General features: G+C 58.3%; 5 protein-coding genes and 1 pseudogene across 5 annotated transcripts; 2 read left to right on the top strand and 4 right to left on the bottom strand.

Moving 5' to 3' along the window:
• Nucleotides 1–2,904: 2,904 nt before the first annotated feature.
• On the top strand, nt 2,905–3,911 carry ACA1_286180 (acetyltransferase, GNAT superfamily protein; the record flags this gene model as incomplete). Its single annotated transcript, XM_004344909.1, has 5 exons — nt 2,905–3,085; nt 3,152–3,215; nt 3,306–3,431; nt 3,529–3,635; nt 3,709–3,911. 5 exons carry the CDS (start codon nt 2,905–2,907, stop codon nt 3,909–3,911), a joined length of 681 nt encoding a protein of 226 aa, XP_004344959.1.
• Nucleotides 3,912–4,317: 406 nt separating this feature from the next.
• ACA1_286170 (alanyl dipeptidyl peptidase) lies at nt 4,318–8,065 on the bottom strand (the record flags this gene model as incomplete). The annotated part of the gene is made up of 17 exons (XM_004344908.1): nt 4,318–4,372; nt 4,478–4,697; nt 4,815–4,964; nt 5,093–5,188; nt 5,277–5,351; nt 5,431–5,495; nt 5,615–5,929; nt 6,002–6,099; nt 6,165–6,255; nt 6,360–6,437; nt 6,531–6,660; nt 6,757–6,852; nt 6,940–7,053; nt 7,175–7,273; nt 7,392–7,485; nt 7,587–7,697; nt 7,844–8,065. 17 exons carry the CDS (start codon nt 8,063–8,065, stop codon nt 4,318–4,320), a joined length of 2,109 nt encoding a protein of 702 aa, XP_004344958.1.
• Nucleotides 8,066–8,334: 269 nt separating this feature from the next.
• Nucleotides 8,335–13,854, bottom strand: ACA1_286160 (annotated as a pseudogene).
• Nucleotides 13,855–14,331: 477 nt separating this feature from the next.
• On the bottom strand, nt 14,332–16,124 carry ACA1_286150 (RhoGAP domain containing protein; the record flags this gene model as incomplete). The annotated part of the gene is made up of 6 exons (XM_004344907.1): nt 14,332–14,455; nt 14,596–14,864; nt 14,956–15,074; nt 15,175–15,301; nt 15,339–15,571; nt 15,692–16,124. 6 exons carry the CDS (start codon nt 16,122–16,124, stop codon nt 14,332–14,334), a joined length of 1,305 nt encoding a protein of 434 aa, XP_004344957.1.
• Nucleotides 16,125–16,590: 466 nt separating this feature from the next.
• Nucleotides 16,591–18,554, bottom strand: ACA1_286140 (Ras subfamily protein; the record flags this gene model as incomplete). The annotated part of the gene is made up of 8 exons (XM_004344906.1): nt 16,591–16,839; nt 16,952–17,050; nt 17,153–17,275; nt 17,367–17,414; nt 17,521–17,601; nt 17,703–17,796; nt 17,898–17,987; nt 18,265–18,554. The coding sequence occupies 8 exons, from the start codon at nt 18,552–18,554 to the stop codon at nt 16,591–16,593; spliced, it is 1,074 nt and encodes a 357-aa protein (XP_004344956.1).
• Nucleotides 18,555–19,462: 908 nt separating this feature from the next.
• ACA1_286130 (uncharacterized protein) lies at nt 19,463–24,541 on the top strand (the record flags this gene model as incomplete). Its single annotated transcript, XM_004344905.1, has 17 exons — nt 19,463–20,228; nt 20,298–20,374; nt 20,453–20,619; nt 20,685–20,890; nt 21,008–21,420; nt 21,521–21,635; nt 21,744–21,855; nt 21,912–22,026; nt 22,104–22,197; nt 22,303–22,485; nt 22,594–22,715; nt 22,786–22,969; nt 23,042–23,256; nt 23,370–23,576; nt 23,712–23,885; nt 23,992–24,196; nt 24,258–24,541. The coding sequence occupies 17 exons, from the start codon at nt 19,463–19,465 to the stop codon at nt 24,539–24,541; spliced, it is 3,639 nt and encodes a 1,212-aa protein (XP_004344955.1).
• Nucleotides 24,542–24,545: the final 4 nt, after the last annotated feature.

Genomic DNA, 24,545 nt, shown 5'->3' with positions numbered 1-24,545 from the left:
GAATCACAGGTAGGGTGGGAAGAGGCAGTCAAGGCTGCATGGGCTTCGAAGATGTCTGCCCATTTGTTGAGTTCAGACTCAAGGAAGAGAGGTGCATCACAGTTGTCAGTGAAGTCAGTGATGACTTCAGGTGGAAAGGGTTGTGGGGGGATGAGGTATGGAGTGCCTGGTGTGGAGGAAAAGCTCAGTGCAGCCATTGTGGCACAGGTGAAAGGATGGTGTGCACCTTGTGGAATGGAGGTGAGGAGTTGGTAGGGCTCTGACCACTCCCCTTGTGTGTGGTATGCCTTGTCTCTGATTTCTGACTTTCCTGTGGAATCACAGAAGAAATGAAAAATGTGAGGTTCAGAGTGACCAGTAAGCCCATGCATGTGGTTGGTGAGCCAGCTCTTGCAATCCCACACGGTTGTGAGTTGATGAAGTTCAGGAGAAGGGGCAGTTGTTTGGTAGGCATGGTGCAGAAAAGCCAGTAGTTTTCTGTTGGTGGGTGGGGATGTGAGCAATGGTGGGAGAGGTAAAGTTCCTGATGTGCATCAGGAAATGTTGACAAATAAAACTCCTGATGTGCATTGGGAACTGTTGACAAATAAGAACAGACATCAAGGAGGTCCACAAACAGCAAGAGGCAGTGCATACCCAGGGGTGTGGATGGTGGAAGTGTTGAATTTTGTCTGCACAGTCAAGAAAAGCTGATCAATATCCTCATGAGTGTGTCCAACAAGAAGGAAGCTCAAGTAGATCTCCTGAAACACGTCCAAGGTGATGAGGAGAGAGAGAAATGTTAGCATGTAGACATTTTTGTTCTCACCAGTGCAGTTGTCAGCCTGCAGGTAGAGGGTTGATGGCCATGAGTGAGGGTGGGCAATGGAAGGGGGTTGGAGTAATCAATGATCAGGCTCATGTAGTGGCTGGGCTGGCTCTTTGCATGATGGCAGTGTTCCTTGTAACTGAGCCTCTCTGCAGTGGACAAGGAGAGATGGTGAGCTCTTGCCTGTGCAAACTGGGATGCCTCCAGAGGGCTCTTGGCTTGGAGGCGCTGCTATGCAAACTTGATGCACACAGAGCACTTGCCCAAGTGAGAATGTTTGGGAAGCTTGACATGTGGGAAGAGTGTGTGAATGTGAGTGATCATGGATGAGTAGGTGAGAATCAGAACATCAGATGGGTGGGCATTGGAACACATAGAATGGACCTCACACCATGTGAGAGAGATGGGTAAGTGGATAGTTCCATCAGGCAAGTGATCACCAATGACATCAAAAAATGTGGCAAGCCACAGGTGTGTTGGTGGTAGCATTAGATGGCTTTCTGTGGCCACAGGTGTCATGAATAGGTACCCAGCCACCAGCAATGAACACCTGAAGAGCAGAATGCCACTTGGTGCGACTGAAGCCATGAGCCTATGAGGTTGGTTTGGCAGTATCCTTGAGTAAAATGGAAGTGCAGATTTTGTGAAAAAAAACAAAGGGAAAAATTAATAGGAGGAAGGGTGCTGCACCTTCTGGAAAGCAGTGAGGCAGACAGGCAAGCCATCGAGTCACAACTTGAAGCAGCATAAGGGTACCAAGGAAGTGCAGGTGACAGACATTGTGTTGATCAAGAATTGAGTTCTCTCATGCTCCTTCATCTCTGCATAGGGGGCAGAAATGGCCATCAGTTTATCAGAGGTGAAGTGAGAGAGGCAAAGGGAAGCAGCAATGCAAATGTTGAAGGGCCTGAAGTCTCTCAGGAGCAACCAGGGTCCTGCACTTCTTTGGAGTGCATTGCTCCACAGTGCACAGTAGTCGTTTCCTTGGGGTGTGAGGAACAGGCTGAAGGGACTGTGCAAAGAGAGAGTAAAGAATAGAGGATGCCAGGTCCTCTTCAAGATGGTGTGGTGTTGTGATAGATGTGTTGTCCATGATGGAGGATAAGAAACAATGGTCACAAACTGTGCTTTTAAACTGAATCCAGAAAAGCAATGGCTATAACAGACACAAGGAATTCCTGTGTTTTAGTAATGTTTGCAAGGAATGTAAGAGGTATAGTTGGTGACAATTAAAACTCCCAATGCACATCAGGAACTGTCAACAAATAAAACTCCTGATGCACATTGGGAACTGTATGTTTAATCTCCTTTCTCACACCCTTGCAGTCTGATGAACAGTGTCAGGAAGAGTAATCATGAAATCTGTACAGAATGGGGATAAGGCAAGGAAACAGGGTGCAAAACTGCTTGAACTTTGTTTTTTTAGAGGATGAAGTGGGTTGCTGTTGAGAGAGGTATGAAAGGAAAAAGTAGAAATTTATTGGAGTTGAAAAGGAAAAGCCCAACATTTAACCAAGGTACTTGCACTGCTTTCTTCCAGAAGAGGAAGATGAAGAGGAGGAAGTGGAGGAGCTGGAAGCAGTGCTCTTGGGTGGCAGAGGGTTGAAGCCAGGATATTTGAAGAGTGCTTCCACATCAGTGCAGAGGGAGTCAAGGTTGGCATTGGTGAGGAACTTGGAGAGGAAAGTGAGCAGCCAGTTGGAAAGTGATGAGATGTGGGATTCAGAAGGAGTGGGAGTAGAGGATAGGCAGATGAAGGTGGAGTAGAGGGCAGGGGCAAGGGAAAGATAGTAGGTGGGGTTTAGAGGAGGTGGCAGGGAGTGCTGTGAGGATAAGAGGGAAATGGCACTGGCTCTGGGAGGTCCAAGCTGTGGAGGAGGAAGCTGTAGTGGGATTGTGGAAGTGGAATGCAATCAGATGAATACAACTGACAAATTAAACTTCCAATGTAGAAGTTGTCTACAAATAATAACAACTTCTAGATGTTGTAAAGGATTAGATTGCAGGGAACAATAAATAGTAACTCGGAAGAAGTCGGCCTGCTCCTAAACGCAACAGCCACAGCCTTTCCAACATAAAGGGTAGTGACAAAGACGATGGCCGAGCAGCAGAAGCAGGAGCAGGCGAAGGTGGTGGAGGAGGTGGGGCTCACCGGTGGTGCCGCGCCGCAGAGGGAGCACCTTACCCTGGACTCGGCCCGGCGGGTGATGCTGCGGCCGGTGCGGCCCGACGAGGACGTCGACGAGCTCTTCGCCGCCGGCCACCCGCCCGGCGTCAGTACTGGCTTACTTTCGCCCCTCCACGCTCCCAATCTTTTTCTTCGCTGACCCACTCCGCCTGCAGACCTGTGGGAGCTGACGCCGCGCGGACCCTTCAAGGACACCACCGAGTTCCGCGAGTACCTCACGTACGTGTGTCGGGCTTTGGGGGGGGGGTAATGGCTGACTACGTCAGGCTGACGTCAGCAATGGTGTTGAACTGGTCGCCCTCTGGGCAGGTCGCTGATGGGTGAGGAGACGGTGGGGCTCACGATCATCAACAAGGCCACCGGGGAGAAGGTGGGCATCATCACCTATCTCTCGATCGCGCCTGCCCATCGACGCATCGAAATCGGCGGACTCTGGTACAGCTGGCGACACGACACACACACGCGCGAGGGCAACACGCAGCACGCGCACGGTGTTGTGGGGGAAAAACGCTGCTGACGCTGGGTTATTCAGGTGTACGCCCAAGTACCAGCGAACGTACGTCAACACTGAGGCGTGCTACCTGGCGATCAAGCACGCCTTTGAGCACCTCGGCTATCGCCGCGTCGAATGGAAGTGTGGTACAGCATGCGACACACAACACGCAACGCACACGACATGCAACACGCAGCGAGCTGAGATGATGCTGTGCAGACACGAAGAACGACAAGTCGAAGGCGGCGGCGGCGAGGCTGGGCTTCACGTTTGAGGGCGTGTTCCGCAAGCACATGATCAACAAGGGCATCAACCGCGACACAGCCTACTTCTCCATCACCGACGACGAGTGGCCCGCCGTCAAGGCCAAGCTGGAGACCCGCATCTTTTCTGATGTCTACCCTTCCTCCTCGTCCGCCTGAACTGTGAACTGTTAGCAACCAGCTTTCACAAATACAAATTAAATATCTAAGAGGCTATTTGTGAAAGCTCGCGCAGAGCGTCAAGAACGGTTGTTTTGCAGTTTTTTGTTTTCACCGGTTGGTGGCATGCAGTGCGATGCTCTCGAGCCGGTCACACGATGGAGCACCTCTGCCAGCGCAACTGAGAAGGCGAAGTAGTGCACGCCCAGCTCGGAGGCTTGGTTGCACAGCACGGTCACGCTCACGACCGTCGGCGCAGCCGCAACCAAAGTGGCGTAGCTTCCACGACTTGTGGTTGCGGGCCACAGCTCAGCCACGGCATTTTCACTTTATTGGTTTGAAATCATTGCAACATGGGTATGTGAGATCATTTCCTTTTGAAGGTATTGCAATCAAGGCCTTGTGCTTACTGCTTGAGCCACTGGTCAAGCCACTCCAGCACATTGTCATACCACATGATACTACACACACACACACACACACGCGCGACAAATGTTAGTGAGCTGAGGGGGGTTGATGGAGGTGAGGGGAAACAAGTGGGAACAGTCGTAACACACACAGTGTACCTGTTCTGGGGCTTGAGGACCCAGTGGTTCTCCATGGGGAAGACAAGGAGCTTGGAGGGGATGTTGCGCCGCTGGAGGGCGGTGAAGGCGCTCAGGCCCTCGGTCACCGGCAGCCGGAAGTCCATCCCGCCGTGGATGACCAGCGTGGGCGTGCTCCACTTGTCCGTGTGCGCCGCCGGGTTCCACTTGTTGTACAGGTCCAGGCTCTTCCACGGCGTCCCTACACACACGCGCACATATATCAATATATATATTCGGAAAGTAACATTGTCGACATCATTTCGTAACATATATATTCATGCAGCTGAGCATGTGATGATGATGGTGGGTCGCGTACCCTTGAACTCCCACTCGGGGAAGAAGAGCTCCTCGGTGGCGTAGTAGGAGGCCAGGGTGTTGAACATGCCGTCGTGGCACACCAGGCACTTGAAGAAGTTGTCCGTGTGGCCGTTGATCCAGTTGATCATGTAACCGCCGTACGACGCGCCTGTTTTGTGTGGAAAGATCATCATCAGTTCGGTACGCGAGTGCTGAATCGTCGCGGGTGGTCGGCGTGTGTGTGCGCACGCGCGCGTTGTGTGTCGCTGTGCGTGTGCGTGCGCCGGGCCTACGTACCAAGGGCGCCGACGCGGGTCTGGTCGATCCAATCATTGTGCAGCAAAGTGTACTTGACGCCCTTCATGATGTCTTCAAACGGACGACCGCCCCAATCTGCCCCAATTGCGGAAGGAGAGAACGAGACTCAAGATCGTGTGCCAAGGGAACAAGTGTGTGTGTCTGGTGTCGTCTTGTGACGTACCACCGGACACGGCGTCGGTGAAGTTCTGGCCCCAGCCGGTCGAGCCATGCGGGTTGATCGCGACCACGCCGTAGCCTTGGGTTCAGATAAAACAAACACATGGCCGTCAACCAACACCGACCGACTGACCGACCGGAGGGAGCACTGTGCATACCGTGTCCGGCCAAGTTTTGGGGATTCCAGCGGTACGACCAGGCGTCCTCCCAGGCGCCCTGCGGACTGTATGACACGCACGACACACACGACACACACGACACGCACCACACGCACGACACGACAGTCGTTAGGAACCATTATTCGAGGTTTGTGTAATTCATTGGGGGGGGGAGAATACGTACCCGCCATGGATGAGCACAGCCAGCGGGTACTTCTTGCCGGCCTCGAAGTTGACAGGCTTGAAGAGCCACGCCTGCACTGAGTCGCCGGCGCCCTCGAAGTTGAACGAGACGGGGGTCGACATGATGGTCTCGCGCCGCATGTCGGCGTTGATGTCGGTGAGCCGCGACACCTGCCGGGTGTCCATCCGGAGCGACCACAGATCAGCCGGCGACATCAGCGAATCCCGGGAGAAGAGCAGCAGGTCGGGGCTGGCCCACTGCGGGTTCGCGTTGTGCTTGGCGCCCACCAGCTCTTCGACCTTGCCCGACGGCACACTGTAGAATGAGTGGAATGTGAATGGCCTGTGGTCAGCCAACAGTTGTCGTGTCGTGTGACCGAAGAGGTACCTGATGGTCCACAGCTTGTGGTTGGCGTTGTCGGAGGCGTCGGCGACGAGGAACTGGCTGTCGAGCGACCACAGCACGCCGTCCACCGATCGATCCCACTAAATAGAAATAATAATAAATACTTAAACAATAATAATAAAATAAAATGAGGGTGAGCAGGTACGTGGGCGGTGAGGGGAGCGGTGGTCTTCTGGAGGCGATTGTAAAGGTTGACGTGCAGACGGTCGGCCTCAAACCCGGGACGGTCCATCGCCCTGTAGACCGAAAACAGCATTCAATTGAGTGCCTGGATGTCGACGATGATGATGATGAAGAAAACAATAATGGTGGTGATGATGATGCTGGGTCGGGCACGTACTGGTAGGCCAGGTACTTGCCGTCGGGCGAGTAGGTCGGGTTCTGGGTGCGCGCCTTGGTGACATTGTCCACAATGTTGCTGGAATGTTGATTGGGAGATAGATTTTGATAGGTGATTGGTTAGTTTTATCAAAGCGTGTTGAACAGCAGTGTTGGGGGTCTGCGCACGTACCGGAGGCTACCGGTCTCGGGACCGTGCTGGCCGATGGCCACGGTGAAGATGCGCCAGCCGGTGCTCCACGCCGTCTCGTGGTTGATCATCTCCGCAGTGAAGGCGATCTCCTTGCCGTCGGGCGACCACGCTGATGAGAGAACGAATGCGCTCAGAGTCAGCGAAGCGGTGGGTCCAGGCAGCAGTCAAAATGAGGAGGGCAAGAGTCCTGCGCAGCAGTCGTTACCGTATTGCTCGGCCCCGCCGAAGGGAGGCACGGGAGCGGCCGCCTTGAGGCCGTACGAGATGGGAAGCGCCGGGTACAGGGCCTTGAATCCAGAGCCTGCCGCACCGTTCGTTCAGCTCATTTAAATATTAAAAATGTATGAATAAATTAATATATAAAAAGCAAAGCGCGAGTCGGTCGTACCGTCGACGGTCTTGGCGAGGCGCAGGACAAAGAGGCTGTTGTGCTTTCCCTCGGTCACGTAGGCGTCCCAGCGCCTCACGTAGAGGCTCGTGTACACGAATCCGGTGTTGGGACCTGGTCCACCCCCGAAAAGACAGCCGGTGCGCGACACAAGCCATGTGTCAACTCAACCGTGTTCGAGCGAGGTCTCACCATTGAAAAAGCGACAGAGATAGGGAAAGAGAGGGGAGCGAACCGCGGGCTTCGACTTCCTTGTTCTTGTCGGCGGTGCACTGGAACATCTGCTCGGCGGGACAGTCCAGGTACACGCTCGCAGAGAACGACAGGTACTCGCCTGCCGCGCACGCAGAACGCAAACATTGAGACGACTGGCCACATTGCACACATGCCACACTCACGGCACGCCACAACCACCATCCTCATCAACACGAGTGAGTGAGTGAGTGACTGACCTGTGGGCGACCAGCGCAGGCTCTCCACGTCCAGCGGCAGGTCGGTCAGCTGATAGACGGCATCCTCGCCGCCAGTGGCCTTCACGCCCCACACCTAAGCACCGTACAAGTACGTGAGTCGCGATCGTCTCCTTGAGAAGAAAAGAAGAAGAAGAAAAAAGCGAGAGAATGGTCCGCGCAGGGTGGGCCACTCACCTGAGAGGAGCCGGAGCGGGAGGAGAGGAAGACGAGGTGGGCGCTGTCGGGGCTCCAGCACGGGCTGTTGTCGCTGACGCCCTCCTTCGTGGTCACGCGCCGCACATGGCCCTGCGCAATGTCGAGCATGTGCAGGCTCGTCGTCGTGCTCGTGCCATTCTTTTACATAGGCGTGTGGGCACGAGGAAGCAGATATCAGGCAAAAGCTCCGACGTGTGCGTGTCGTGTGCGGTGTGCGTGTGCGGCCCCACACGTACCCACTTACGGACGGTGAAGGCGGCGAGCAGTCCGTTGGGCGAGACGGAGAGGTCGCCAACGCGCTGGACCGCGGTGAGGTCGCGGATGGTGAAGGGGTGCGGTTCGGCGTGGGCTTGCATGTCGGGGTTGAACACACTGGCGAGACAGTAGGCCAACACCACGGCAAGCACGGCCCCTCCGAGCGTGGTCAGACAAGAAGAAGTAGCGCGCAGGATGATCATCTCCCACTCTTACAGATGATTGTTTATATAAAATCAAAAATTGGCCAAAGCGTTGCAGATGAGTGTGCGAAAGGGGGTGCAGCACAAAGAAAAAAATAATTGTTGGTTCACGCCGACGGGTAAGGTTCGGAAGGCACCTTCGTCAGCGCTTTCGTGGGAGAGCGTGGGAGAAAGCGACGAGTGCGAAATGAAATGACAAAGGAAATTCTTATTATTACAGGAAATGAGAAGGAAATTGCATTTTTTTGTACAGAGACCAGACGATGCGATCAGACGGGGGAGGCTTCGGCTTCAGAGTTGAGGTAGAGCAGGATGTCGTCCATGGAGGCCCGCTTCTCGGGCTTGGCGGTCCAGCACCGCTGCATGACCTCGGCGAAGGCGCGCGGGCAGTCGGCCGGCACGGCGGGGCGCTGGCCGTTGATGACGTCGAGCGCGACGGTCATCATGTTCTTGTCCTGGTAGGGCACCTTGCGCGTCAGCACCTCCCACATCACGATACCGAAGCTGTACACGTCCGCCTTCTCCGTGTACTTGGCCATGCCGCTGATGATCTCCGGCGCTGCATACACAACAACATGTCAGCACATATGCGTTGCGTCGTGCGTGCGTGCGTGTGGGTGTATGCGTGTGTGCGTGTGCGTGTGCGGTGATGTGCCATGTGTCGTGCGTAGTCTTGAAGGAATGCGAGGAATGTGTACCGGTCCACGAGGGCGTGCCGCAGCGGGTCTGGGTGCCGTTGTCCTGCTTGGCCGTGGCGAATCCGAAGTCGCCGACCTTGACCGCGAGGCTCTTCTCGACCAGCAGGTTGGACGACTTGATGTCGCGGTGGATGATGCCCTGCGAGTGCAGGAACGCCAGCCCGAGCGCGGCGTCGCGCAGCATGGCCACCTTGCGCTGCCACGTCAGCTTGACCGACGCGTCAGACAGCAGCCGGCGGAGGTCGCCGCGCGCCACCTGCTCCATGACCAGCATCAGCGTGCCATCGCCGCCGCTGCCGCTGCCGCCGACAGAGAGGCCGATGAGCTTGACCACGTGCGGGTGGTCCATGTTGGAGAGAATGGCGGCCTCCTTGCGCATCTTGATCATGGCCGAGTCGTCGAGGCGCGACTTGTAGAGCTGTTGACGGCCACGGGCGAGCCGTAGTAGGTACCGGCCACCACGCGGCCAAAGTTGCCCTCACCGATCTTGGCACCCATAGTGATCTTGTCCCGGTTGATGATCCACGGGCACCAGTTGGACGAGCACAGGCCCATGCCCTGGTCCCACTTCTCCTCCCAGCCGGCCTCGTCGTCGTCGCCTTGATCGTCATCCTGCTCGCTCTCTTCGCTGCTGCCGACGTCAGCAGCGCCATCGTCCGCCCGTCGCATGTAAAAGTCGTCGCCTCGGGCTTTCCATCGAAGCGAGCGGACCAATCCGCCGTCGGCGGCAGCCTCCGCAGAAGTCGACAGGCGCGACCGGAAGGCCGCCGAGCAGATGACGTCACCGGGCCGGCAGCGGAGATTGAGCCGACACGCCTCCTGGAAGTGCTTGGGGTCGTAGCCTGTGCGCGTGGCGTCACCGCTCAGCGCGCCGCTCACGCCGGCCTCGTAGTGCAGCGACACGCGCGAGTGGACGTTCACGTTGCTCGGCCATGAGCGCGCGCCGACCTCGTGCTGGAGGGCGAGCGCGAAGGTGGCTGCCTTGTCGGCGTCGGCAAAGGCCAGCATGAACGTGCCGCCGCTGTGCAGGCCCGATCGCGAGAACAGATAGCCCTCGGTCGTCACGGGCATCATCGTCACCTTCCTGCTCTTGTGGCCGCTCTCCTTCTCAGCCTGGTCATCAGTTTTGTCGATACCGTTGCCGCTGAGGTCGCGCACGAGCTGGCCGTAGCGGGCGATGGCCTTGGCGGTGCCGGCGGCGTTGGCCTGCCACGACTCGTTGCATCGCGCGAGGTCGCACACGACGAAGCACACGTCCCTCCGTGGGGCAACGCTGCCGCGGCCCTGGTGGTGCTTGGCCTCCGCCAGCTGGCCGCCCGACGAGAGAGAGCCCGTTGCGCTGCCGCTGCGCGTGCTCGAGTGGGCGTCGGATCCCTCGCCGGCGTAGCGGCGCTGCTTGTGCGAGCTGGCGCCTGACGAGCTGCTTCCGCCACTCGTGCTGGTGTAGATGCCCGACCCGGAGCTCATGGTCTCGATCATGGCCTGGAGCTGCTTCATGACATCGATGAACACCGGTCGCATCTGTGTACACGGAGTGGAGTGCGTGGGTCAGTCAGGAATGTTGAGGAATGTGGTGAGGAATTGGTTCAGGAATGTACGGCAGTGTCGCGGTGCCAGCACTTGGACATGAGGTCGACGTAGTCGGCTTGCTCGTCGGTGACCCGCAGCCGGCTGTGCCCGGAGGGCCGCAGGTCATTCCGGATGACGGCCACCGCGATCTGCGCCGGCATCATCCCGGCATAGGGCTGCTCGCGCGTGAGCACCTCCCACATGATCACGCCGAAGCTGTACACGTCGGCGAGCGAGTAGTCGAGGCCGTTCTGCTCCTCGAGCACCTCGGGCGCCATCCACGGCACGCTGCCGGCCAGTTCGCCCGCGGGAGACTGGTGTTGACCGCCGTTGCCGCCGCCATTGATGGACTTTGACTTGAGCGAGCTCTTGAACCGGGTGAGCCCAAAGTCCGACACTTTGACGTTCCACTTGGCGTCGAGCAGGAGGTTGAGCGACTTGAGGTCGCGGTGCACGATGCCCGACGAGTGCAGGAACTGCATGCCCTTGGCCGCCTGGAACATGATCTTGACCTTGAGCGCCATCGGCAGCTCGGGGATGAGGTCATTGTGGATCAGGTCCCACAGGCTGCCCAGCGCCATGAACTCCATGACGATGCACATGCTCGGCGGCTTCGTGCAGGCCGCCATGAACAGCACCGTGTTCGGATGGCGCAAGTGGGACATTGTACGGGCCTGAGACAGAATTGATTAGATTTCACAGGTAAATAGAAATAAATGATATAAAAATAACGAAGAAGAGATAAATAACAAGTTTAAAGACATAAAGGTAGAAATAAATACCTCTTCGGTGAAGCTGGTGACCATGGCCTTGGTGACTGTCTCGGCGGCCATCATCTTGACGGCTACCTCGGAACCCTTCCAGGTGGCCTTGTGGACCTGGCCGTAGCCGCCCTCGCCCAGGAGCTCGCCCATCTCGAGCTCCTCGAAGTCGATCTCCCAGTCGTCGCCCGGGCCGCGCCGGCGTCGGGCCGCAATCACGAAGAACGCCACCACCGCCGCCACCAGCAGCACGATGAGCAGGAACGCCGCCGGCAGCACGCTGCCGAGCACCGGCGCGAGCAAGTCCGAGCTGGACGAGTCGGCGCGCAGCGACTCGCAGTAGGTGCCTGTGTAGGCCGACTCGCAGGTGCACCGGTTCGACGTGCACACGCCGCGGTTGGAGCAGATGGCCCCCTGGGACACGCAGCCGTAGAGCGAGCTCACGTGAACGCCGTTGCAGGTCACGTTCGAGAGCACGTCGAGCATGCGCGACTGGAGCAGGCCCGACTGGCTCGCCACCGCGACTTTGTTGGCCGACGCGATCGTCGATGCCGCCGACGATGACTGTGTCCAGTAGATCCAGTCCACCTGTGATTGGTTGTGATAAAACGGTGAATTTGTTGTTGGATTGGTTGGTTGTCACTTAACAGAGCCTTAAAGATAGCGTGACGGCCAATCGAAAGATGGTAGGTACCAGGGCCTTGGCCTTGTTGCAGTCGGCGTAGGACTCGCTCTTGATCATGAAGCCGGTGTAGGTGACCATGGGCCAGCTGTCGTTGCCGGGCGAGAAGTAGACCTGCAGGGCGTCGGGGTTGGGCGCGTTGGCCACCGCAGCGAGGATGTTGTCCGTGAGCGCCTCCACCCGGTTGCCCGCCGGGTTGAACATCGCCGCCTGCTTCACGTTGGGCGTCGTCAAGGCAAAGTACGACACAGTTCTGCGCGTGCCACGAACCCTTGTCAGCTCACCACACACAAGACCGCGCACGCACACTCACAAACGACCACACACGCACCCCGAGAAGGCGTAGGGTGTGTCCCGCATGGCGCTCATGAGATAGGTGAGCGAGTCGCAGGGCACAGTGCGGGCCGGGTCCTCGGTGACGACCGGGAAGACGACGTAGGTGGAGGCGCCCACGCGATCCTTGAACTCGGGCACCTGGACGCTGAGCGGCAGCGTGTAGAGGTAGGTGAGCGACTGCGGCACCGTGTTGTAGGCCACGATGATGGGCGCGTCGGGCAGCAGCGCGGCGATGTCCGGGTTGAGCCGGGTGATATTTTCGTGGCGCCAGGACTGGATCTTGTTGAGGAAAATGTCGGCCGCGGTCTGGAAGTCGATCAGCAGCGGGATGTCCGAGTCGGCCAGCTCGGGAATGTTGTAGGCAAAGTTGACGGCGAACACGAGCGAAGGCACGAGCTTGGCGTCGGGCAGCACCAGCTTCTGGGCCGCGGTCAGCTGCGAGGCCGATACGCCAAAGTCAATGGCGTCGGCTAGCAGCGACGAGATGGCCCCGACCGTGCCCGACGAGTAGTACTTGAGCCGGAAGCTGGCGCTCTCGTAGTCCGTGGCCCACGACTCGTAGGTCGGTATGGGCGGCCCCTCGCCCACCAGGTAGGCCGTGGTGAGGGCCTGCTCGCCGTTGCACTGTATGGTGGCCAGCTCGTCGAGCATAGACTTGCGTAGCACCGTGTTGAGAGCGGCGTAGTAGGGTCCGAGGCCGGTGGTGAGGGTCGAGACCGCGGCGTCGTTGATCTGGGTCCAGGTGACGAAGGTGAGCAGCTCCTTGACCAGCGAGCAGTCGGCCGTGCTCAGGTCGGTCTGCACGAGGATCGACACCAGCGTAGCCATGGGCCACGCCTCGCCGCCGCGGTTGATCAATTCTGTCGACAAGGAGCGCGTAGCGGCTGATGAAGATGAAGAGGATGAAGAGGATGAAGTGGTTGTAGCGGTGGCGGCGTTGGTCATGGCTTGGGTGATGCTAGTTGGGGAGGCCACGAGACGCGAGTGGTTGGCGTTGATGAAGGCCAGGGGGGCGAGGCCGCTCGAGCCCAGCTCTGGCAGCATCAGGAAGACCAGCGAGGTTGCCCACGACCCCGAAGTAGTGGCCAGGGCGGCCTGCCTGTCGGCCGCGCTGCAGGCCAGCTTGACCCTCCCCTGAGCGAAGGGCGGCAGCGAGGTGAGCCCTGCGCCCCCCACCCCCAGGGCTCCCCCCAGGGCCGGGCTCACCGCGGCCAAGTACCGCACGAGTACGTTGGCGTCGCCCAGTGTGTCGTTGCATAGCACGAGGGTGACGTTGGTGCCCGCGGGGGGCAGGGTGACGTAGGGGTTCAGGGCCGCGAGCCGGGGGTCGGACCACTCGACCAGGTCGCCCGTGAAGAGGGCCACCAAGGTGGTCTCGTCGAAGGCGACCATGTTCGATGCAACCGTCGCAGACGCGTTGGCGAAGAGTGACGCGTTGACGGCGGCGGTCATGGCCGACGCGAAGAGGGGAACCGAGTAGAGGGAGTTGGTGGTGGTTGTGGTCGAGGCGGGGGTTGAGACGAAGCTGGAGAAGCCGCGGCCCATAGAGGTGAGGCCCGCCTGGGTCGAGGCCGATGAGGTGAAGCTGAAGGCCACGTTGTCCTTGACAAACCGGTAGTCGGCCGCCCACTGGGTGAAGAGGCCCGCACTCCACGGGCTGCCCGTACCCTGGACCGTGAGGCCCTGGGCACCAAGTGCGAGCACGAGCGCCACAATGAATCCCAAGTAGAGCCCCCGCATCATCTTCTTCCTCGTCTTCCTTCTTGTTGTTGTCTGTTCTGCTGTTGTTGGTAGTTGCTCAATTGGTTGTTGCGAGAGCAGTGATGGCCAGTCGGTCTAGGTGGCAACGCACGAGAAAGCAGAAGAATGAAGCCTCAAGGTCTGCCAAACACGCAAGAGGAACGGGCACTCGTCGCGACTGACCAATGGCAGCAGTGCCTGGCAAATGGGCAACAGCCGGGATTGGCGGGCGAGTACGCTTCGTTGAGGCTTTTGGCGTGGTGCTGCCTAGAGCACCTTCCGTTCGTTGCTAAGGATAAGAAAAGGTAGCTACATCGGACAGGTTCAGTCAACATGATGGCGGGGTAAAAAGTAAATCTTATCTTAGGGTCGAGTGTTCACCACAGATGTGACATAGGGTGCTGTACATGTCGGAGTGTTTGGGAACGTCTCTACGTTCGCAGGCAAAATTGTGGGCTTGAGACACCATCCCGCGGGCGCTCACTTGCCGACCGGACGGCTCCACGACCCCTCGACGATCACCACGGCCGGTTGCGAGGTCCCGCTTGGTCGCTCCACGCCCAACGCGCCGCTACACGTGTTGCCCGCCCTCCTTCGGCACTTGCTGTGCGCCGCACACGCGCAGTCTGCAATGTGTCGCCAGACGGGTCAGCGAGGTTCGTGCGTGCGTGTGCGGTCGTGTGTGCGTGCGGTGCGGTGCGGCGCGTGTGAGTGTTGGGCGCAGCTGTACCTTGGCAGAGGTACGCCTTGTGCCGGATGCCGAAGATGGCCTTGTGGCAGAATTGACAGGACAGCGAGGAGAACGGGCCGAGATGCTCCTTCTTCCATCGATGCTCCTTCATGGCCTCGTGCTCCTCGTCGGCCGCTTCCTGCGTGAGCTTCGACACGACCCGCGCGAATGCGGCTTCTTCGGCCCTCTCGTCGCACTCCTCCCTCCATTCATCGTTTGTATGCACTTCGTGGATGGCCGCCACGACGTCTTTGAGTCGAAGCTCGCGGGCCTTCTCTTCCCTCTGTTGTCATTTGCCGAATGAAAAATCTTCAGTCTGTGCGGTGGCGAGTGCGTGCGTGTGCGGTGGTGCGTGTGCTTCAGCGGGAACGCACCTCTGGCGTAAAGATGCGGTTGTGGTGGAAAATGAATGTTTCGATCACTTGACATTGTGACCGGATCTTGACTATGTCCAGGCCTTCCGTCTCTGCTCGCAGGAGGGACGGAGCAAACACTGCACACGACACGCGCACCAACACACGTAAGTCACCGCACAAGCACCACCGCACACGCACACGCACACGCACACCCAGACATATGAGTGCGGCACGCACCGATGGCCAGGTTCGACGCGTCCATCCGATTCACCTCCTGATTGGCCTGGATCATGTGCAGCGATCGGGTGAGCCGCTCCAGAATGCTCTTCAGCTCGTCGGGCAGCTCGTAGGCGTGCTGGGCCAGCTGCTCGAGCCGGTCGTCAAGCCGGTCGACGCCGGACCACCGATACGAAGCGGTCGTGGTGTGTGGTGGGGATGAGCGGCTGGGTCTGCTCGCGCAGGTAGGCCTTGAGCACGCTCGCGGCCACGTCCACCTCGCCCTCGTAGGGCGCGAAGAGCCGTGCCATGGCCTCCTCGCCCGCCCGCTTCTCGTAGAGGCCCACGCAGGCCTGCAGCAGCTCGCGCACCGTGCGGGCATTCGCGCTCAGCCTGAAAATGCCCATTTTGTCCACGCCTGTTTTGCGACCACCAAATTAATTAAAACAAAAGAGAAACAAAAGAAAGAAAGAAACTGCACCATAGTTCGAATAACTGAAAAAAAGAAAATCCAAAAATAAAAATAAGCCTAATTTACCGTGTTGTTCGACGGCACGGCAGAGGAAGTCGACAAGAGGAAGCCAGAGCGGAGGTGTGACGGCGCTAGGCGACGCCGAGGCGACCTCGTGTTGATGGTGGTGGTTGGAGGGCGCCACGATGCGGCTGCCTCCGAGCTTTCGGAACATCTTGGAGGCCCGGCGCGCCCGCGACGGCGAGCTGGTCTTGACCTCGCCCGACGACGAAGAAGAAGTCGAAGGGAACCCGCCGCCCGCCGGCGAGTGGTGGCGCTGGCGCGGTGGGTCTTCGGGGCTCCATGTCTGCGACTTGCCCTTGCCCAGCTTCAGCGAGCGGAAGAACTGGGAGGGCGGCTGCTGGGCCTCGGCCTCGTCTCCGGAGGAGCCACTGGGGCTGCGGGGCACCAGAGGCGACGACGATCCGGCGGCCGAGCCGCTGGGTGCGAGCAGTGACATGTCGGTCGTTTGTTGATGGGGTGCGGAGGTGGAACGTCGGATGGCCTTGGTCTTCTTCTTCGTGATGAGACTCATGACGCTGCAAAGGGAGGGGGAAGCTGTTCTGACTTCCCTCTTTTTTAGCTCCGAGCGTCGGTGGAAAGAACGAAGAGCGAAGATCGAAGCGAAGAGAGGGGATCCTTGTTCTTCTCTTGGCGCTAGTGTGTTCGTTTCTGTTTTTGAACACGGCACGGTGTTCGGCATGTTTTGTGCGTCCTGGTAACCTCTGGACACGCGCTTCCCGTTGGGCCATCGTAAAGAAAAGCAACCAATCCGGAGCGATCTTTGAAAGCGGTATCCGGGTGACCTTTTCGTGCGGTGTTTTCGTGTAGTGGCTCGCCTGGAACCGCTAACCGCAACATGGCGGTGCCAAGGGCGTGGAAGGTCAGACATTGATGTGTAGTGTAGTAGGAGTTAGATAGGGCAATCAGGAAACGAGACAGGAGCTTCGCTTTTTGGCCTTCTGCATGACGGGGCCGGCCGACGAGTGCAGCCGCTCGAAGTCCGAGTACGACGTGTGCTGGAGCGAAGAGGCTTCGGTGGCGTTGACGTGGGCCAGGGCGGCCACCACGTACTTGAGGGCCAGGTCCACGTTGCGCCCGGTCTTGGCGCTCACCTCGATGTATTCGCCCAGGAAGACGCCCGAGTGCTGCCACCGCCAGTCATCCAGCAGAGCCTTCACAGCCCACAAGAAAACGAACAAGTGTGTGGTGAGTGATTCATAGCGTCGCACATGCCGAGAGAGAGAGAGAGAGAGAGAGAGAGAGAGAGGAATGCAATGCACGTACGACGATCTCGGCCGAGGACTGTATGTGCATGTCGCTGTGCACGTCGGACTTGTTGCCCACCACGAATATTCGCGGCTTGGTGAAGTACCGCTCCGCTTCCTGCGAAACGCGACCAGGTTCGTCAGCAACACAACCAACCACACGCACGACACACACGGGGGGATGCGCGCATACAACGCCCAAGGGCGAGAGGAGGGGTACCCCGAGCCAGAGGAGGAGGTTTTGTATGGACTTTTCGTTGGTCAGATCGCACACGAGGACGGCCGCATCGGCGCCTCGCCACAGGTTGTATTGTCCCGGGAACGATTCGTGCCCGTGTCGTGTCTGTCATGTTCGTGCGTGTCATGCGCGCGCAGGTGAGTTGTGTGAAAAAGCTACGAGCACAGCACAAGCAATGACTCATGGGAGGCCGTACGAATCGCACGGGGATCAACGCGGTCTCGTTCACGAGGCAGCACTTGATCTGCAAGATTGCGCGCATTCGGAAAGGGAGGTGAGGTTCGAGCCAGCAGTCAAGAGACAAGCACCGAGCCATGAGCGCAGAGAAAGGCGGTGAGAGATAGGCGCACGTCGGGCGGAAAGTATCGGCCCGGTTGGATGATGAGTTCCTCCTCAAACGTGTCGTACAGTAGCCTGTCGATCAGCGACCGCTGTGGCGCACCAGAGGTGGGAGTTGGTGAATCAGGCCAGCACATCAAGACCATAGCGGCACGACACGCACACGACACGCGTGAGAGGCGAAGGTGCATACCCGCCCGGAGGCCTCTTCGCCGAAGAAGAGGATGGTGGTCGGCTTCTTGTAGGTCTGTGGTTTGGGAACGAAGCTCACCTGGCACGCCATCTCCCTGCAATTGCGACGCGTCTTACACCATTAGGTCATCGCTCGAGGTAGGTCTGTGCATGAATGACACAGGTCTCGACACGCCACACGACCACATTAACGCACCGTATCTGTTTGAGTCGGTGCGGGTGGGGAGTGTTTTCAACGATGAAGTGTTCGCGCCACGTGTGGCCCATCTGCTTGCGCTGCGGGTTCCTACACTTGGCCCTCCACAGCCTAGTGTATGTGGTTTTTTATTATTTATTTATTTATTTATTTAGGCTTGTCAGTCTTCACGCACGGGTGCCAACACGTTCGCATCTTAATAATAATAATAATAATAATTATTATTATTATTATGTTATTATTATCACACGAAATAACAGCAGTAATATTAATGTAGGGCAATGGTTTGATAAATAATTTAGGACTAATTGAAATATTGACCGGTTGCGGGGAAGAAAGAACGAAGACGAAGAGGGAGGGGGGGTACGAGTCTTCGAGGGCGAGGCGCCGAAAGGAAGAGCTGACGGCGGTGACAGAGGTGAGGTCCCGCCCATCGAGCAACGCGAGTACGGCCAGCAGGACCTCCTCTGGCAGTTCGGCCAGCAGCGTAATGGGTGTCTCGCCCTCCAGCGACCACACCTGACGCGTCGCATCGCGACTCATCATCGTGGCCGTGGCCGTCACCGTCATCACCGTCAGCTTCCTTCCCCGCGCCGGTGGCGTGCGCGGACCCGACACCCGTCTGCTGTGGTCCCCTCCGCCCTGTGGCTCGTCCATGGCGGCAAAATTTGTGGTCTGTGGCCAGTGGCGCTGTCGACGCGTTGTAATTTGAGGTTTGGGTCTCACGTGGGGCTGGTTTCACGCAGCTGCGTTCATCATCTGGCTGAATCAACAACTCCGCTACAAGCTGGAAGGGAAAGATAGCGCCCTGCCCCGACAGTTGATGGTCGGTTGCATGTACAGGCTCTGCCTGGTTGCGCTCCGTTCGACCATACTGTCTCAGCATGCCGGCGTAGACAAACTCGGTTGGGCTTGGCGTGTTTCTCCAAATGTATTCCCTTTCTGTCAATTTTTTTGGGAGGAACCACAATAGTGCCGGAGGCCTGTGATTGATTCATCTATTTTTTTTGATTAATGGCATAGCGGCCTCGTGGTTGGTCTCGACTGGTCCTGCAACACGCCCTACTTGCCCAGGTCCACGACGTGAGGTACACTTTCATCTCTGCTCAGTTGAGAAGAAGCAAGAATTTCGCGTTTTACTCGAATTTGCTGGGCGAGTAGCGAGCATTCGCGAGAAAGAGGCAAGCAAGATGCTGCTGGTGGTCGTGGTGATCCTCTTCGTGCATCTCCAGCTCTTGATTTTCGTTACATTTCGCATCCTCGCGCGTCGAGAGGAGGCAGCGGCCTTGGAGGGCGTGGAGGTGGAAATCGCCCGAGGAGGCGAAAAAGATGGCCTCATCGTTCGAAATGGAGCGAATGGAAGGCGACAACAATCGGACCTCTACGTGAGGAATGAAGATGACGCACCTACCATCCCCGTAGTGCTTGTCAAGAGCGAGCATGAGCTGGTTGAAGTGGACCCAGCGGAGCCGGCCACACCCGCTGCAGCTTCACTGCCGCTGACCAACGCTTCCACTTCCTCCTCTACTCCCACTTCTCCTTTACCAGCAGACGAAGAGGAGCGAATGAAGAAGGCCACACGAGGCACCACCGGCGACAGCGAAGACAGCGATGCGTCTGATGGCCGCGGCGGTGTGACGAGGGCGAACTCATCTAAGCGACGACACCGGCGGAAGGCGGCCGCGGCGGCCAACTCGTCCAACTCGACCTCCACCACCCCGTCGTCGTCGCCCACGCCAGCGCCCGTGCTCACCTACGCCGCGGTCGCTTCCGCCTCCGTGTCGTCGTCGACCTACAGCAACGCGCTTCCTCCAGCACCCACGCTGGCGTCGCCTTCGACGACAACGTCGGCGCCGTACGCCAACAGCACGACGACGAATGGACACACCCAGCCCGCCGAAGAGCGAAGCGAAACGACAAAGGAGCGAAGACGACGAAGGGGAGGACCCAAAGGCGGCGGGAAGCGGAGAGATGCGAGCGAGGGCGACGGCGAGGACGAAGGCGGCAGAGAGCTAGCCTCGAACGGCCGTGCCTCGTCAGTGGCGGCGGCGACGCCGAAGAAGGAGAAAGGGAAGGACAAGGCCCAACGCAGGAGGAAGAGCGTCGGCGAAGATGGCGCTTATGATGATCTTCGACAGGCTGCCGGCTTCAACGGCTACGACAACAAAACAAACGAAAACGAAAAAGAAGAGGAGGAGGAACAGGAGGACGAGCAAGAGCAGGAGCAAGAACTAGTAGAGCAGGATGACGAGAAGGTGGCGCTCATTTTGTCGCGAGCGAGGGAAGACCAGTTCTCACCCTACGCCTACTACATGGCGTCGATTCCTTCCGGTACGCCGAGCTGTCGCCTTCGCATGAGCCCTAGGCAAAACTGATGTGCTGCGCACCACGCGACTTCAGGAGCGTTCAAGCAGCAGGATGCAGGGAACGGGTACGGCGGTCCGCAGCCGCCAGCAGTCGCGCAGAGTGAGGAAGAGGTACTTAGCCTTGTTGCCTAAACTGGGCCAACCATCGGTGCACCGCTGACACACAGCTGACATCAATCCACCTCACAGAACTCTCCCTATCTCGAGATCGACGGTGTGCTGCCCAATTTGCGCAATACCACCATCACCGCGCCTCACGTGAGTGCCAGTGCCAGCGCCAGTGCCCGCAGCGGCTTCATCGGCTCGTACTACGCCGACCAACAGGACGCCTACTTTGCGTGCGACAGCGCCCTCAAGTATGCTCTGCTTGATCCCATATCTCAATAATCCGATTGGCTGATCGCTCTCGGTTTCTTTGCAGCCTTGTGCCGACTAACCGCGACGGCCAAGCTGGTGGTGACGATGGTGACCGAGGCTACGGACGCGACGCTACCCCCGGCGGCGGGCGGCCAGTACCGGCGCGCAGGCCCGTCTATTCTGACGTGGACTTGCGCGAGCAGGAGACCGGTAACACGATCTATTCCTCCAACACCGAACCGCTGTCCGCACGGCCACCTCGCAAGAAGAGTACGCTGTCGACACATTCCTCGATACACTACACACACACACACCACATTCCTAGCCCACACTCACGCGACACGCGCGCACTGTCGTGTTGTTTGCACGTTCGTACACATCCCACAGAGAGGAACAGAAAGCCCAGGAAGCAGGACGACGACAGCTACCTGGATCGGGCCAACGAAGACGAGCACAGCTCCTCCTCGACCCAGCCCTCGCACTCGCAGGACGAGCGGGAAGACGACCCTAACTACGACAATGCCCGCGACAAGAAGACGAGGAGAGAGCAGCAGCCGCCGGAACGCCGAAGACGAGCGCCGTCGTCGGGTTCGTCGTCGTCATCGTCTGCGAGAGCGCGCGGGGTGAGCCTCGACAGCCGCAGGCAGACGGGAGGAGCGACGGCGGCCGCGGCCGCGGCGTCGGTGGTGGGCGGAAGCGTGGGTGCGTCGACTGAAAGCGGCCGCTGCGGGTATCCCATGGCCTGGAACGCCGAATTCCAAAAGATTCTCGAGCTCCCGCAGGACGACGAACAGCAGCAGGTGCGTTCTGCATCTATCTCTCTCTCTCTCTCGCCCCAGCGCCTTGGCGGGCCTCGCCCCCATACAGCTTGTACTTACGTTTTCTTCGTTGGTGCCGCAGCTCGAGAAATTCGAGAGACTCAGTGCGCTGGCGGCCGACTTCCAGCATACGGCCAAAACGTGCGGCAAGATCATCATCAGCGAGAAGAACCTGCCCAACGAATTCAAGACCATCCGTACGAGATAGCAATTTTTTTAACCTTCATTGTTATTTGTTATTTTATTATTGGTGTTTGTTGTTTGTTTGCGCTTGCGAGGTCTGACCTTTGGCCACCAATCCACAGGGGCGGTGGAAGTTGGGGGACATGCCGGCGGGCAGAAGTACATCTACCACGGCATCCTGTTCAAGTTTGCCACGGACTGGCTCCGGCTCTATGGCAGCGACGAATACGCCATGTACGCGCTTTCGCTCAGTTGCCCAGTGCTTGGCGTTGTGCAGCCCAGTCTTACAGTCCACCAATCACGTCTGACTTCCAATACTGCTTTAGGAAGGCAGCCGGGCTCGAACTCAAGGGCGCCATGCGATACTACCTGTGCGAAGGCCTGTCCGTGCCTCTCATGGCGCTGGTACTCAAATGGCCCCCTTTTCCCTAGAACAAGCCAGTCAACTGATGGATCGATCCTTGGCTTCTTCTTGGCTATAGATTGATTACCGGGGCTATCGTCTGGTGTGCGTGTCGATTCTCCCAATCAACACCACCACCTTGTGCTACGGCTCCTGCGATGGCGGCAAAAATGGTTCGTTTTTCGTTCTTCCCCCTCCCCACACACAAGAAGGCCTTGTGTCGGTTTGTCTGTTGACTCTCGGGCTCGCACCCGGGTGTGTGTGTGTGTGCAACGCAGTGTTCGCGTCGGATGAGCGGATGAATGCGCGGATGCGGCAGGCGGCGGCCAGGCTCAATCTCAAGGGCCACATGGCCGGCGTGAACCGGGCCAAGTCCCGCCAATTCCTCTACGGCCCCGCCGACATCGAGGGGCATCGAAGCTGGCAGGACAACCGATACTATGTGCTCGACTTTGCCCGAGGTGAGTGTTGTGTTGGTCGTGTGTGTCGTGTGTCGTGTGTGTCGTGTGTGTCGTGTCGTGCGCTCGCTAATCACTGGTCGGTTGTGTCTTTAGTGTTTCCGCCGACAGCGGAAGCAGATGTGCTGAAGACGTTCCTGTACCGTCTCTTCCGCCCCGAGTTCATCAAGACCTACAGCACGCCCCTCTCCTCGGACGCCTTCTCGCCCTTCGGTGGACCCGAGAACGAAAAGGTAAGGCGGCGCGGTTTCTCTGGTGAATGCCATTCGGCTGACATGTGCAACGCAACGCAACGCAACGCAGGAGGGGCATAATGCCGAGGTGCGGGAGGCAACGCGCTATCTGCTGGAGACCACCATCCCGGCGTTTGCGCGGTGGCTCGACGAGCAGCACGTCCTCAACGAATCCTCGCCAGATGTCCTGCTGGGCAGCCACGCTGGCAAGATCGACATCGAGGCACAACTCACCGAGCTCCTCCACATGGAGGGTACGCGGCTCACCATCATTGTGTTACACACGCACGACACACACGACACACTAAGCACGGTTCTCCGCGCAGGCATCAATTGTAGATATCTGGGCCGGGTGTGCAACGTTGTGAAGTGCAAGAAGGTGAAGAAGATCATCATCCACGAGATGCTTGGCCGCGTCGTGAAGAACAAGCTGCGCGCCCGGTTGCGCGACGTAAACTCGACCTCCGAGCTCACGCAGAACGTCTACCGCAAGTGCGTCCTCGAATTCCTCAACCTCCTGCTGGGCCAGGACCAATTGATGGTACACTGCACTGCACTGCACTGCACTGCAACCCGAGCCTCCGCCTTTTGTGTGCGTGTCGTGCGTGTCATGCGTGTCGTGCGCTAATCCGCCGTGGTATTTGAAACATGCAGGCGGTAGTGTGCTTCTGGCAGAAGGAGATGAAGGAGGGCCTGCGCACTCAGTTCGATTTTGTGCTGGAGAACGACACCCTGCGACAGCTCAGGGAGGACACCGACAGCAGCAGCAAGGGGAAGGGGCGCGGCAACACCCACGCCGACCCCTACGACGACGACGACGACGAGGACTCCAACAAGGGATCCTCATCGGATGAGCTCGAGGTACGCCAACGTGCTAACCTCAACCTCGCGTGACCCTTTGATACCTCAGCTGACCACACACGGCACACACGACACACACGACACGACACACGACACACACGACACACAAACACAAACAACGCACACAACGCACAGGAGGAGGAAAAGGACGAACTGTACTTGTTGCGGACTGTGGACATGTACAAACTGTTTAAGCGCATCGAGCAGCTCACGGGCGTCACGTTCTCCAAGCAATCCAAGCGCGAGCTCAAGATCAACTCGCGCGGCTTCAAGCTCGTCGTGCCTGACATCGTCAAGATGTCCGCCAAGGTACGCCGTACTCGCATCTTCCTCACCCTGCGAAGGGCCTTGTTGACGCTCGTGTCGTTGGTCGTGTCGTGTCGTGTCGTGGCGCTGGGCTGGTGGTGTGCAACAGGCGAAGCACATGAACATCGTTTCGCTGGCCGAGGGCAACTCGCTGTGGATTCAGGCCAAGAAGAGCGACACGAGGGAGACCGAGGATCGGCTCTTCCGGCTGGTCATGTCCAAGTTCGAGGCCTCGATTCGGTCAACGCCCGACAACCGCGACACCCTCAACAACTACGCCGACGTCCTCTGTCAAAAGGCCAACAATTCCATCGGTAAGTTTGAGCACACACCGCACACACCGCACACTCTTCATTGACCTTTGTTTGCATGTAGGGCACGACACGTACGCGTACTTGGCCAAGGCGTTCGAGAAGTACAAGATGGCGCGCAGCTACGAGGCCATATTCAAGCTCGGCAACAACGTGCAGAACCTCACGCCGGAGGTCTGGCAGAACAACGACCAGCTCCTACGCCTCTCCTCCCTCTGCTACCAGGCCCTCCTGTCTTCCTCGCCCTCCTTCTCTTCATCTTCTTCATCATCTTCTTCTTCCACATCGTCGGCCGACGGCTTGTCGTCCAACTTCGCGTCATCGGGTCGTCGTCGCTCGAGTATCTAGGACT

This window comes from Acanthamoeba castellanii (genome assembly GCF_000313135.1).
Source record: "Acanthamoeba castellanii str. Neff unplaced genomic scaffold scf7180000084776, whole genome shotgun sequence".
NCBI lineage: Eukaryota > Discosea > Longamoebia > Acanthamoebidae > Acanthamoeba > Acanthamoeba castellanii.
Note: the sequence above shows the minus strand (reverse complement) of the source record. Positions and strands in the feature narration are given on the sequence as shown.